The sequence below is a fragment of the Mauremys mutica genome, chromosome 1 (genome assembly GCF_020497125.1).
Source record: "Mauremys mutica isolate MM-2020 ecotype Southern chromosome 1, ASM2049712v1, whole genome shotgun sequence".
NCBI lineage: Eukaryota > Metazoa > Chordata > Testudines > Geoemydidae > Mauremys > Mauremys mutica.
This window is the reverse complement of record NC_059072.1, coordinates 100,909,719-100,925,191: the sequence shown is the minus strand read 5'-3', so window position 1 is coordinate 100,925,191 and position 15,473 is coordinate 100,909,719. Positions and strand designations below refer to the sequence as shown.

The following is a 15,473-nucleotide window of genomic DNA, read 5'->3' as shown; positions in this document are numbered from 1 at the left end:
TTAGTCCTCTCATCACTGTACATTGTCCAACTATTGTTTACTGATTGCCACGATTTTAAACTTGCCTCCATATTTTCTTTAAGACGATGTCATCCTGGCCCCTCTGAAGTCAATGGGAAATTCCTCCCAATGACTTCAGAGGGGCCAGGCTTTCACTCAAGAACTTTGTAAATATTAACTGTAGATTCTCTGTCAAATGTTGAGATTATTCTAAAGCACATGGGGTCCATATTCTTCCTTGGTATAACTCAGATGAAGTCAATGCTGACACAATATGCATGCATCTGACCCACAATGCCACAAGATAATGTTAGAGAAGTCCCAGGAGTGCACCTTTCTCCCTGAATCAGACTCAGTCTGCTTGGGTGCTTACATTCAGAGATTTATCCTGCCACTTTAACTTTAAAAATGTAATAGCCCTGGTGGTCAGTATTTAGTCACAATGGCCCAGATCTGGGGTTGCCAACTTTCTAATGACACAAACCCAAACACCCCTATCCCACTCCTTCTCTGAGGCCCCGCTCATGCCCCATACCTTCTCTGAGGTCCCACCCCCGCGCGCTCCATCCCCCCTCCCTCCGTTGCTCACTCTTCCTCACCCTCACTGGGCTGGGGCAGGAGGTTGGGGTGCGGGAGGTGGTGAGGACTCCGACTAGGGGTGCAGACTCTGGCGTGGGGCCAGGGATGAGGGGTTTGGGCTGCATCAGGGGGCTCCAGGCTGGGGCTGAGGGGCTCAGAGTGCGGGAGGGCGTGTGGGCTCTGGCTGGGGGTTGGGCCGGGGATGAGGGTCTTGGAGTGCAGGAAGGGGCTCTGGGCTGGAGCAGGGGGTTGGGGTGCAGGGTGTGCGTGCGGGAGGGGTTGAGAGCTCCAGCTGGATGTGCAGGCTCTGGGGTGGGGCCAGGGATGAGGGGTTTGGGGTGCAGGAGGGAGCTCCAGGCTGGGGGCAGGGGATTGGGGTGCAGGGGCCGTCCCGGCAGCACTTACCATGGCTCCAAGGAAGCCTGCCTTAGCCCCAGGCCCCTGGTGTGCCACCAACTGGACTTTTAATGCCCTGATTGGCGGTGCCGATCAGAGCCACCAGGGTCCCTTTTTGCCCAGGCGTTCTGGTCAAAAACCAAATACCTGGCAACCCTACCCAGATCTTCCACTGCAGTGCAGCAGCTTTTCACAGCACTCTCAGTACAAAGCCTTCCTAAAGGCAGCATAGCCAGGCACAGGAGAATCACCCCATCATAAGGGACTCCTCCAGTGGCATAGACTTGGCATAGCTAATCCTACACTACACACAGTTCCTTCTGCGGGAGCAGGGGGCATTGAGAGGGAAATAGCGTAGCAAAGGTTGCCAGTTTTGGCTGGATGTATTCCTGGAGGTTTCTTCACACGACATAATCTTTAATTGAAGATTAATCTTTAATTCCTGGAGACTCCAGGACAATCCTGGAGGCTTGGCAACCCTAGAAAGGGGACACGTTTGCAGCTTCCTTGCATTTTAGCAGTCCTTGTCTTCCACATTAGTCAATAGCAGTTGCAGGCAGCCAGTGTAATTTAGGAGTAGCCTTCAGGCTCTAAATTATGCTGGGAGGGAGTCACTAGCCCAGAACACAGTCAGCTCATGGTTGCAGCTGAGTTTAAGTTCTTAAAGTTATAATAATAAGCCCCAGGGTTCAGCCCCCAAACAGATAACATCCCATGCAGAAAGATGGACAAATTAGTGGGGACATTGCTGCAACGATCTCCTCTCTTTGAGTGATGTCTCAACATTTAGTTGTTGGTTCCTTCTCTGAGTGATGTGTAAGAAACAAATGTAATCTGTTAGGAGTTACAGTCCTGGAGGGCAAGGCAGTAACACTAATTATTCTGATTACCTCTCTACAAAAGTGTTATTTTTATGGATCTCTAAAGTGCTAGTTAAGTTTGGTCTTCCCACTGGCCAGCCCAAGTATATGGCCTGGCCAAGATCTAACCAGGTCAGACCAGGGTTTAATCAAGTCAAGTCATCCACCTGGAAGGCTCTCCTGCAACATATAAAGGGGGTTGTACCTCAGGAGATAGAGCAGAAGAGCAACAATGTGGAGTAGAAGCACTTGCCACAGGAGGTGTGCTAGTCTAATAAGAAAACCATCCAACGTTATTACCAACTGGTGTGGCTCCTCTAATACCCCAGTGGTTCTGTACGAAGGAGCAGAGCACAGAGAAGATTTGAAGTCTTCAATGTGCATTACAAACTTGGAGATTATGACAGCTCTGTTTTGGTGATATATGGCATTTGCTTACTCACAGGCTGGAGTAACTCAGGGCGTGACGCATCTGGTCTTATTTTTCCTTTTAGTATCATAGGGTTGAACTCCACCGTTTTATACTTTATTTCTTTCAGTTTGGAATTTTCAATCCATTTTCTGAGATGAAAGAGAAATAATAAAAGTGTGTTACAGAAAACCACAGAGACCTTCAGTATCAAATGTCAAAGTGCCTACTGGCACATGCCCTGGCTATATTTAACACTGCTGGTTTTAAAACAAAACACAAAAATCTTTTAATGAAAAAAAAAACATTTTTTATAACTTTTTACTCCATTTTTTGACCAGCTCTATACGAGATTCTCTTCTTGAGCCTCATTTTGACAGGTATTTGCACCTTTTAATAGTCTTACCACACCTGGGTTTGAGTCCTTGCTCCACCACAGACTTCCTGTGTCATCCTGAGCAAGTCACTTATTCTCTCTGGCCCAGTTCCTCCAAGATACTTAGACTCTTACCTTCCATTGATTTCAAAGGAAGTTAGAAGCCCAAATACTTTTGAGGCTCTGGATCTCAGTTACTTATGTGTAAAATGGTGTTAACAGTGCTTCTCTACCTCACAGATACATTGGAAGCACAAATACATTAAAGATTGTAAAGAACCTAAAGTAATGAAGGCTATGTAAATATGCTAAAGAGAGAGACTCCTGAATGAGTTTGTTTCTTCATTGAGATGGCCCCTACACTGATGGACTCATTCCTCCTTGGTCTGCACCTGTGTTCAACCCACCCCACTTTAAATAATATCTACAATTTTGTATGATCATGGTTGAACCCCATATTTATAACCTTTACCTCTCCTTTTTTCTCTGTTAGCCCCACTCTATCTGTTCTTCTCCTCTGAAGTTGAAGGCACAGCCCTGAATATGGAGCAGTGCAAAGCCACGTTTTCCCAGAGGCAGCTTCAGGAAGGATTGTGCAGGAGAAACACACACACACTGTACCATCTTGCAGCATGACCTCCCTTCCACCGCTGGTTGGTGCGGGGCAGTGGCCATCACCTGGCTTAGATTAGTCCCCTTCTGGGGTGGCTGGTGCCCCTAGCAGGCAGCAATCCCTGTACCCAGGGGACTGCAGGATCTGTGACTGTGATGGCCTTTGCACAGGGGGGAGGAATGACTCCCTGGGCCCTCCCCCAATCCCTGTGCACCAATGCAAAGCCCAGTAACAATCTGGCCCTAACTAAGCAGCAGAATGAATAATTTTTGGTAAATACTATTACCTGATATGTGGAATTGTGTTCTTTAGGCCAACTATGTAGAACAAAACATTAGCATCGGTGTTGCTGTAGATGCTACTAATTGCTGCTACCGCTGCACCCATTCTTCCTGCAGCAGCACATATCACCACTGGAATTTCTTCTTCCATTTCCTCAGGACTCTCCAAATCAACTGCATATAGCAAACCCCCAAATTAGTGTACAGAATTCAGCACCATTTTATAACAGACCTAGTCTCTGAATTGTATAAACTAGAAACAGAGCAAAAGTCTTACAATGCTGAGGAAGCTGCTAAGGGATGAAGAGCTGGGGAACACGATTAACAGTACTGAGATTAGTGCACATAAATACCAAAATAAATACTAGGGCTAAGTCTTCACTAGAAGTGCTCTATTGATGTAGGAATATACTACACTGTCGGAGCTCTCCTTGTGTGGATGCAGCTGTGCTTTGTACACTATAATCACCTCCCACCAGTTAAACAAGCTATACTTCTAAAAACATGGTTTTCCCAATATAACTGTCCACACTAGGGGCTTCTGCCAACACACCTATGTTGCTCAAGAATCACACCTCTTCACACCCTGACTTATGCCAGCAGAATTCTGTAGTTTAGACCTGGACTACGATATGAAGCCTTTCACCCCTAACATCTGATCTGCACTTAAAAGTTTTACTGGTGTAACTATGTCATTTAGGAGTGTGATTTTTTTTAATCAACATAGTTATACTGGTAAAATCCCTAGTGTGAAAGCAGTTATACCATATAAAAGTGACTTATATTGGTACAGTATATTCCCTACATTTTACACCAGTATAATTGCACCCAGTACAGTTAAAGCGGAAAAACTTTCTAGTGTAGACAAGTCCTTAGTCAGTGGTTGGCTGGCTCAGGTTGGTTATTACCTGCTGCCGCTGTTTGATGGCCTGTTGGAAATGAACTAATGGTCTCAGTCTATTCCCAAGCAGGCAGATTCCCATAATTAAAAAACATCCTCAATGTTACCAATTGACTTTTCTGTTAGTCTCTGCAAAAAATTGAGAATGTGACCCAGCTCCCATTGACGTCAACGGAAGAATTCTCATTGGCCTCAAGGAGAATCGGATCAGGCCCTGAAGCACAATGGAGATTCTTAGCCACTACTGACCTGGTATTATTCAAATCAGCTGATCTAGAAATTAAAAGTTCTGTGTCCTAGATTACATCAAAATAACACAAGTGATTCTGTTATAAATTCCTATTTATCCTACAGCAGGAACAGAAACCAGTGCTCAGTTACCATGAAATCTGAACAGAATAAAATAACGAGCTACTTACTTGTTTCATTATTTAATGTAGATGGCACCTTGTGAACTTTATTATACAGAATGACACAGATGGTCAAAACAAGTAGGAATAATAAGATCTGATTAACTGAAATAAAGAGGACAACTGGTTAAAAGTTAGTATAAAAACTAATGCTAATTAATAATTGCTCAAATACCTGTATTTTATTTTACCAGCTAGATGACTGCCATTTACTGTATTCCTGTATTTGTTTTGAAAATCTCATCTCATTTGCTATTTGACCAAATTAAAAACAGAAACTGTTTGTAAGATTTATTTAGAAATTCGCACTGTAGTCCATGTTCAGTATAATCAGAAATCTGTGGTCAGCTCTTTCCAGATGTTTTGGTTTTCAAAGATGTTCTGATTGCAAGTACTTCCAAAATAGGAAAACTGTTAAATCATTAAGCCTATTATTCAAGGGCTGCTTACCCTAGGAAAATTACCTGTTGAAAATGGTTGGCAGCCATAGGTTCTATCCCCATTTTCTCCTTAACTATTGTTGAAAATGATTTTAACTGCTTTTGTAGATGAGACAAATCCATTTTCATCATAGTTACAGACAGCAAGATACAGGCTTGGTGGGGATTGGTCTCATACACACTTTCTATAGTGATGCTGCAAACTGTTTCCATCTCCAAAGTGGGGTATTATATACTTCATACCATTATGAGCATCCTCTGTCCCACACAGAATGGTGGTTCAGCCACCTTTGTGATACTGACCTCACAGTTCTTCTGCCCCTCAAAAAATGCTCTTTATGGCCCAAACATGGATGGGACTAGGTGGGCAGAGGGAGCAGTGGGCAGGTGGGGGACAGGGTGCTGTCCATCATCCCCAGCTAGGGTGACTAGATAGCAAGTGTAAAAAATCAGGACAGGGGGTGGGGGGCTATAGGTGCCTATATAAGAAAAAGCCCCCAAAATCGGTACATCTGGTCACCCTATCCCCAGCGGACATTGCTTAGAAAAGGTAATTCAGTAATAACTCTGCAGAATCAGGTCCTAAGCTAAGGAGGAACTGACCACACAGGGAGGGGGATGAAAGTGGAAGGATGAGGAAGAGAATATGATTATGAGGTCACTTGGAAGTCTAATACACATATCTAGAGGGTAACGAAGAAGTGCACCATTTTTCTTTATTTGTATAATTGAATGTACTGATTTTAAAATGTGTAAGAGAGGTATAAAAAGATGTAAACTGATTTTGGAACTTCTTTTCTGGCTACCCTGTGGTCCTCCAATTGCCATAGGATTTCAGAATTAACCCTACCTGGCCCTTTCCTTTACCCAAAACCCCTTTGGGTAGAGACCAAACAGTGAAGCATTTTAGATCATTTCAATGAAATAGTTCAGCTATTCAAGGTCTATTTGAGACTAACTCTAAGGCCTGGTCTACACTAGGACTTTAATTCGAATTTAGCAGCGTTAATTCGAACTAACCACTCAACCGTCCACACCAGGAAGCCATTTAATTTGAACTAGAGGGCTCTTTAGTTCGAATTTGGTACTCCACCCCAGCAGGTGGAGTAACGCTAAATTCGACATGGCTAGCTCGAATTAGGCTAGGTGTGGATGCAAATCGAACTTAGTAGCTCCGGGAGCTATCCCACAGTGCACCACTCTGTTGACGCTCTGAACAGCAGTCCGAGCTTGGATTCTCTGACCAGCCACACAGGAAATGACCCGGGAAAATTTGAATTCCTTTTCCTGTCTGGGCACTTTGAATCTGACGTCCTGGCTGGACATCGGGGCGAGCTCCGCAGCACCTGCAACGATGCAGAGCTCTCCAGCAGAGGAGTCCGGCCAATCCAAGAATAGAAAGAGGTCCCCAGCATGGACAGACCGAGAAGTCCTGGATCTGATCGCTGTGTGGGGCGAGGAGTCTGTGCTCTCGGAGCTGCGCTCCAACAAGCGGAATGCAAAGACCTTCGAGAAGGTCTCTAAAGCAATGATAGAGAAAGGATACAGCCGGGATGCGATGCAGTGCCGCGTGAAAGTCAAGGACCTGAGACAAGGTTACCAAAAAGTCAGAGCGGCAAACGGACGCTCCGGAGCACAGCCCCAGACATGCCGCTTCTACGAGGCACTGCATGCCATTCTCGGTGGGTCTGCCACCACTGCCCCACCAGTGACCGTGGACTCTGAGGATGGCATAGTGTACCTGGACAGTTCCTCGGCAATGTTCGCCGATGGGGAAGATGAGGAAGGGTTTGTGGAGGACGGCGCAGGCGACAGCGAACACAATACCGCTTGCCCTGACAGCCAGGATCTCTTCATCACCCTCACAGAGATCCCCTACCAACCCTCCCCGCCCGTTAACCTGGACTCAGAATCAGGGGAAGGATCAGGCGGTAAGTGCTATAAACATGGAAACTTTTATTTTTTTAAAAACGGGTATAGAAAAAATAGAAATACTATATACAAAATTTTACATGTCAAACTATATAAATAGTAGGTCCACACATATAGGGATTGAACAATAATCCTCTTGGGACAGTTCAACAAAGCTCTCAGAGAGCAGCTCGGAAAGCCTCCGCAGGAGGTTCCTGGGGAGAGGTGCCTTATTCGGTGCTCCATGGAAGCACACTCTTCCGCGCCAGGAGATCCTAATGTAGAGAGGAATCATCGCCTCCACCAGCATTGCTGCATATGGTCCTGGTCTGTGCAGGGCTTCCAGTAGCATCCGCTCTCTCTGACTGCGAGTGACCCGCCTCAGGGTGATGTCGGTCTGGACAGGCTGCATCTAAGTCGGGCAATTAGTGTATTGTTACTATTGTTAACGGTTTACAATTAGGTTGCATAACAATGACCCTCGCTTAACAGCCACGTGCTGGAGGCCACAGAGAACAAGCAGACATTGATCTTTCCCGTGCACTGGCGGGAGGGGCTGGAAAAGGCTCAGCCTTTCTGCTTTCCAGATTGCCTTTAGCAGGAGAGCACAGCTATCCACTAACTGATAAGCATGATCTACTTTAAGGCTTACCAGGACTGTCTGCAAGACGGATTATGCTGTATCTCCCCGCTTGTCCGCTCTCCTGTGCAATGGCGCCGCCAATGAGAGCGTATTCCGAAATCTCGAACTTTTCCTGAGATCTCGTGAGACTTGGTGCCCTGTATAGTCTTGTTCAGAGAAACTGACTAGACTGTGTTCACTGTTCGCAAACATGTATCTGTTCAAGGAAATCATTTACTGTTTCCCATCACACAGCTTCTGCTCTTTCCCGGACTGCCCCGGCATCCCCCTCGCAGAGGCTGGCTCAGATTAGGCGGCGAAAGAAAAAGACTCGGGAAGAGATGTTCGCGGAACTGATGTCCTGCTCCAGAGCCGAGGCGGCAGAGCAGAGACAGTGGAGGGAGAGCCTATGTCAACAGCATCGCACACACATCGAACGGGAGGATAGGTGGCGGCAGGAAGACCATCAGGCGACTCAAACGCTGCTTGGGCTAATGAGGGAGCAAACGGACACGCTCCGGCGCCTTGTTGATGTGCTGCAGGACCGCAGGCAGGAGGAGAGAGCCCCCCTGCACTGTATCTGCAACCACCCTCCAACGCCAAGAAGTCCTGTCCCCCCCTCACCGAAAATTACAAGACGGAGGGGCGGTAGGGGCCGTGAGAACTGTCACTGCACCACAGCTGAGCGCTAATGTTCCACACACCTCTGACGCTATAACTGTTTAGAAGCGCTTCCCTTATAGGATCACCCAGTCCCAAATCCAAGTTTCATCACCCCACTATGTAGTAGATTAATAAAAGCTGTTTGCTGTTGTTCACTCTTTCCGTCACGTCTTTCGTGTCAGAAGACTGTGTATGTAGGGGGGGTGGGGGCAGGGGATTTATAATTGCACGGGATAGCCTACATTAGCAGGGTACAGACTATCGGGGGCAGGATCAACTGCAGGTCACACACAGACTGCATTCAGTAGTCACCAGGGTCCCTCTGTGTGGTGTATGCTGCCCCGGGTCATTCTGTGATGTGTACGCTTGTCCACGGTCCTAGCGCCTGCCACCCCCTAATGTTAAGGCATACTGCCCTTACCATGCACTTCCACCGTAGGCGCGATCCTCTCCGCTGCCCTGAGCCCCAACAAGAGCCCTCATCCACGGACAGATACTCACCCTTCCCCCACACCCCTCACCCCTTCCTACGCCCAAACCCACAGCCCAGAGCCTGCATCCAAATCCCTATGCAAAGACGGCACCACTCGCCCCTTCCTGCAAACCCACCCCTACATGCACAACCACTTGAAACCGTCCCCCACCCCAGAGACCTATGTAGGAGCAGGAGGCTGTCCGTCCTGTATTGTACAAGCGGTCTGTACATCAGTGCACACCGTACCCAGCACAGTATGCGTCCATGTTTCAAACCCTGAACAGAAATGCAAAGTAAAGGAAAGATTTATTAAAAATAAGTGTTCCATTTAATTTGTTTTAAAACGTGTTTTGGAAGTGGGGGAAACTTGGAGAACGGGGTATGTAACCACAGATCTCACTCAACACATAGAGACACAGGCCCAGGATCAGCTTCTCTTAAAATCAAGTGTAGAATCATCGGTTACCCTGCTCTCCGAGGAAACTTGCTTTCAAAGCCTCCCGGATACACAGCGCTTCCCGCTGGGATAGTTTTTCGGCACAGGTGTCTGGCTGAGCGTAAACAGCAGCCAGGCGTTTTGCCTCAACCTCCCATCCGGCCAAAAAGGTCTCGCCCTTGCTCTCACAGACATTGTGGAGCACACAGCAAGCAGCAATAACTACGGGGATATTCTTTTCGCTGATGTCCAAGCGAGTCAGTAAGCTCCGCCATCTCCCCTTGAGACGTCCGAAAGCACACTCCACCACCATTCTGCACTTGCTCAGCCGGTAGTTGAAGAGTTCCTTCTCACTGTCCAAGGCGCCTGTATAGGGCTTCATGAGCCAGGGCATTAGTGGGTAGGCTGGGTCCCCGAGGATCACTGTAGGCATCTGCACATCCCCAACCGTTATTTTGTGGTCCGGGAAGAAAGTTCGTGCCTGGAGGCGTCTAAACAGACCAGAGTTCCTGAACACACGCGCGTCATGAACCTTGCCCGCCCACCCGACGAAGATGTTGGTAAAACGTCCCCTATGGTCCACCAGTGCTTGCAGCACCATTGAAAAGTAGCCCTTTCGGTTAATGTACTCGCTGGCCTGGTGGGCTGGTGCCAGGATAGGGATGTGAGTCCCATCTATAGCCCCACCGCAGTTTGGGAATCCCATCGCGGCGAAGCCATCTATGATGTCCTGGACGTTTCCGAGAGTCACTACCTTTGAGAGCAGTTGCTCAACGATTGCGTGGGCTACTTGCATCACAGCAACCCCCACGGTAGATTTGCCCACGCCAAAAGTGGTTCGCTACTGACCGGTAGCTGTCTGGCGTTGCAAGTTTCCAGAGGGCTATGGCCACTCGCTTCTGCACACTCAGGGCTGCTCGCATCCGTGTGTCCTGGCGCTTCAGGGCAGGGGCCAGCAAGTCACAGAGTTCAAGGAAAGTGCCCTTACGCATCCTGAAGTTTCGCAGCCACTGTGATTCATCCCAGACCTGCAGCACTATGCGGTCCCACCAGTCCGTGCTGGTTTCCCGGGCCCAGAATCGCCGTTCCACACCATGAACTTGACCCATTGCCACCATGATCTCCACGGCGCGGCGTACCCTGCTTTGTGAGAGGTCTGCGCCACTCTGTGAATTCCTGTCCTCACCGCGCTGCCGGAGCCTCCTCGCCCGATTTCTCAGCAGCTGACTGTGGAAGAGGTGGACAATAAGGTGCGAGGAGTTGACAACGGCCATAAGTGCAGTGATGATTGCAGCGGGCTCCATGCTCGCAGTGCTGTGGCGTACGTGCTGTAACTGACAAGAGAAGGGCGCGAACAGTTTTCCCGCCGGCGCTTTCAGGGAGAGAGGGCGGGAGTGACGGTTCAATAATGACAGTTACCCAAAACCACCCTCGGCACATTTTTTCCCCCAGCAGGCATTGGGGGCTCTACCCAGCATTCCAATGGGCAGCGGGGAGTGCGGGAACTGTGGGATAGCTTCCCACAGTGCACCGCTTCCAAAGTCGACGCTGGCCCCGTGAATGTGGACTCAGAAATTCGAATTAGTGTATTTAGTATGGATACACAAATTCGACTTCATAAGGTCGAATCCACAAATTCGAACTAAGTTGATTCGAAATAGTCTTGTAGTGTAGACAAGGCCTAAAAGTATTACAAAAATAAACTCGGCATGCCACAGAAACTGTGCATGTTCCAAAATCTTTGCAAAGGTATACATATTTTGATTCAAGTACTTTACTTAGCAAAATCAAAGCATGCAAAAAGCAAATGCCTTACTGTATATTTGGATTTTTCAGCTTCTACCAGAGTCTGCCTTGGACTGAATGCTTAAGCAATCTAACATAAATCACCCCTGACTGAGTAGGATGTTACCGGAAAGGCTAAGGGTAAATAAGCATCATCATCATCAATGAACTTGCTGACTGTCATCTTCAATTCTATTTTGTTAGTTATGTAGCATCATAAATGTTCTCAGAATGGACAAAATATACAAAAAACATAGAACACAGAATTCTGCCCTCAGTTATACCTGTACAAATCTTTTGAGCAAGAATGTCAGCTGGTGTAAATTACAATAGATCAAGAATGTCAGTGGAGCTATGCTTGTTTACACCAGCTGAGGATCTCATCCACTGACTTCAGTGGGGTTGCATGGAGTGAGGGCATAGTCTGCTCACTTTACCCTGATCCCGAGAGGTATTGAGAACCCTGAATCCCATTGGGCCAAATCCTAACTGTGGTGCTGAGAAGGCATAAAATCCACCGGAGCTCTGCCGGAAAGCTAAGCTCAGCACCCAAAGGCATTAATTATGTCCTGAGTGTGGAGCCCTCCTTCTCAATAGTGGCCACAGAGCTGCTCCATAGAACAAAAAGATCCATCCATTCCCCCAGAGGCAGAATTCCAATTCTGCTATGTTGGTAGGTGATGTCAAGTGGGAGGCAGTGCCTCTCAAGATGTACCTGCATGGGGGATGGAGAGCAGGTGCTCCCCAGCTGACTGACAACAAGGGAAGCAAGCGACCTATGGAACCAACTGATAGCATCACAACAGAGCTGTTAGCCAAGAAAGCGAAGGACTTATCCACACTGAGGGTCTCCATGTTCCAAGAAAACTGGAATTTGGGAGCTAGCATAGCCCCTTCAAACTCCCAACCATCCACTTTTTGGAAGGCTCAGAGTGAGCCCCAGTTCCTGGATTGCTCTGTCTCCCTCTTGCATACTGCTTCACACAATTTAATATTGCCTCAACACTGCAGTAGCTTCCATGGCTCCTCCAGGAGGAAGACAGAAGGATCCGGATCTGCAAACGGGGATAGGAGGAGGTGGAATTGCTTACATGCAAGAGCTCCTGTAACTCCAATGGACCTGTGAACCTGATGAGAAGCCATTCTACAGCCTCACTGTTCTCAGTGTCAATCAGGCCAACACAGAGTGGCACCTCTCAAGATTTTCTCCATTGATTCAAATTCAGAAGTGATGTGCAAGATGATGCAAGTTACACATTGAAAGATGTATGTAGGAATGGTTTAAGTGCTTTGCAGAATTGGAGTCATAAATTAGCATGCAACCCTCCTATGCAATCTCCTGTAAAATATTTACATGATCTTTATCTAGCTGTTTAAAAAAATATGTGAATCAAATTGATATTGAAATGTTCTGAATCTTTCTTACTTTTCCTTAACAGAGCCATATGTTCCTTTGGTTAAGAACTGCGATCTGTAGTTTAAAAAAAAGAGAGAAAGAGAGAGGTTATAAACATAGTGATGAATATTTCTTTAGTATTTTATGGGCCCAATTTTGCACCATTAGGTTTTGCCTTTGACTTGAATGGAAGCAGGATTGGATCCTAACTTTGCAAAGCTTTTCATGGAAACATATTACATTTGCAATGTTTTGGGCAACAATTTATGACCTTATATATTCCAGAATTTAAAAAGCAAAAATGTTTTAAATACATGACCCAGTTTCAAAGCTATATAACTATAGTGAAACAGTTAATGTTTCGATAAACTCAGTACAATCACTTATATCAGCAATACTTACATTTTATAACACAGATTTTTCTTAATGTAAAACAAAAAATAAAACATATACAATGTGTTTACAAAATGCATCTGTAGGTATTTTAATCCATTGAAATTATCCTTGACTCCCCATACAGCAGAACAACAAATGTAAACACCATAATGCCATTTCTAGATCTTGTTATAATCAAACACACAGCAACAGAGATATTGCCATACTAAATAAGACAAAGGATCTATCTAGCCTAGAATCCTGTCTCTGTCTTGGGCTGTGTCTGCACTGAAAATTTTAGGGAAGTCTTCCACCAACATCAGTGTAATTTCAAAGGTGGCAGCAACCAGGGGACAGCATAATTCAACAGGTTGTAGGAACAAGGGGAGACCGTTGGTGAAGACTGGCCACGAGCATTTTAACCACATCATCTATAGTGCTGGAGCAACTAGCAGTTTCCTTAAAACTGTCACTGTAGTCAAGCATTGAAAGTGGCCAGGATCAGATGCCTCTAAGGAAAGAATTAAATCCCCTTAATGGACATTTATGGAAAAATCCCACATTTCCTTGTATTTTAGAAGCCAAATTATTTTTTAGTTTGTACTTTAAGCAGTACAAATTTAGAAAATCTTAATAGCAAAAAGCAGATTATGATTTATTTTTAAATTTATGGGTCCAAATTCAGACCTGTCACAACTCCCACTGATTTTAATGATGGGCTCATCATACAGATGTTGTGTTGCTTCATTTAAAAAAAATAATATTACTTTTCTTTTTTCTTCCCTGGACATAGGCCTTTAAAAAAAAAAAAACCCCTTGTAAACAGTTCTTTTTAAAAATAAAATACCACACTAGGCACACATTTGGAAACAAAAAGGATGATTAGTTGTGTACAGGGAGCACAAGGCCTTTCTTCTGCCCCTAATAAGAGCTGCCTTTGATGCTAGCCAGCCCACATTCCTCAGGCTCGCAAGCACAGCTAGCCTTCTGGCCCCTCTACTACACCTATGGAGGTTCAGTCATAATCTGGATCAATGTGTTTAAGGGGAATTTCTTTTTACATTCCAGTCGCCTGAGGCCTGTAAACCTATGAAAGCAAACTGAAACTTCAGGAAACAAGTTATTGAAGACACGAGATAAGACATTAAAAATTAAAACAAACAAGAACTACACAACCCTACAGGCAAAAAAGAAAACAATGTACTCATGTGACATTTCTCCCTCCAGCACTGTAGCTCTTCCTAGCATCTCAACCCCCTTTTTCTATATTTTCATGCCTGGAGATACAGATATTATGTTTATTATTTTTAAATACAATTCATTTTGATTCATTTAGAAGAGGCTAGAGTGGTATGAATTCTTGAAAGCTGAGTCACAGAATACAGTTATGTCTTATTGGTTAATTCTGAGTTTACGGAAAGATCTCGAGTCAGTCTCCAATTTTGATTGACACGTTAAATTCTAAACAGAACACGTAAACAGAACAGTCTGTATGCATATAAATATTGTGACTGGTTTGAAAAAGACAGATAAATAAACATAGTGTAAGGTAATAGTTATTTTAGGGCTAAATTCTTATCAGATCTGCACTGTTTATCTAAACTCCAATATTCTGCTCTCTCCATATGCACAGAACCCCCTTGATTTACATATGTAAGTAGATCAGGCAATCAGTCAAGAGAAGAGCTTTGCCTTTAGAAATCTCCTCTCCTGTGCACAGAACACAAATATTGTTTCCTTTCTAGTCTGGAAATTTGAATCAGTAATTTTTGTAAGTGGACAAAATTCTCACTCCTGGGGTGAAATCCTGGCCTCAGTGAAATCAATGGCAGTTTTGTCATTGATTTCAATAGGACCAGGATGTCACTCTTAAAATTAAAATAATTTGTCCCAAACTGTAAATGTAACTTGCAGTCACTGTGATGTGCAGCTGGCCTGTCAGAACCCTACACTAGCTCTAGACATAATTAAAACAGTCCGAATCGCTCCAAGTTTTTAATCTTTAAAATCCAAACCTAGAAAAACTCACATATAACAAAACTTTCAGTTCAATATTTGAAAAGATTCTTAATATCAGTGATCTGCATTTTGTAGCCTTTCAAGAAAGGAACTCTACTTGTTACTCTGCAAACATTTACCCCTAGTTTTCCTAAACGCAGATTACTGGAATCTGACGTCTCTAGACACAATTGCCAGATCATATAACAAAATGAGGGGCGGCAGCAGGGAAAGCTGCATATGAAACAGTGACATTACTGTTTAGATATTTCCTGCTTAATTAGTCTTTACCTTTCAAACCCAGCACAGCACTCACGGCTTCTTTCTCCAGAAGAATTGCAGGGCGACAACACTCAGTTCCTAGCTCACCCAAAACTGCAAAGCATTCATGCCAAAACTGCCTTGCCCATGACTCCCCTTGGAAATCCTAGGTTCATGAGCCTTAAAGGGCCACAGTAATGCTTTTAAATTGGGAATCCTTTTTCAAATCCTTCGAGTGTACTTTGGAGCGGTGCTGGTTTTTCTTTCCTTTTTCTGCTCTGAGAAG

General features: G+C 45.3%; 1 protein-coding gene across 2 annotated transcripts in view; it reads right to left on the bottom strand.

The window, feature by feature from the left end:
• The window catches only part of GLT8D2 (glycosyltransferase 8 domain containing 2), a 24,515-nt gene extending 9,042 nt beyond the window's left edge, over positions 1 to 15,473 (bottom strand). Inside the window, exons 1-5 of one of the 2 annotated variants that reach the window (XM_044987710.1) lie at positions 15,218 to 15,473; positions 12,584 to 12,628; positions 4,835 to 4,930; positions 3,520 to 3,688; positions 2,279 to 2,396 (exon numbers count right to left, since the gene is read on the bottom strand). In XM_044987710.1, the coding sequence (XP_044843645.1) occupies positions 2,279 to 2,396; positions 3,520 to 3,688; positions 4,835 to 4,930; positions 12,584 to 12,602 (402 nt within the window). In that variant the 5' untranslated portion in view covers positions 12,603 to 12,628; positions 15,218 to 15,473. Of the gene's footprint in view, positions 1 to 2,278; positions 2,397 to 3,519; positions 3,689 to 4,834; positions 4,931 to 12,583; positions 12,629 to 14,109; positions 14,129 to 15,217 lie in introns of those variants that run through there. The other variant, XM_044987712.1, reaches the window with a different exon arrangement.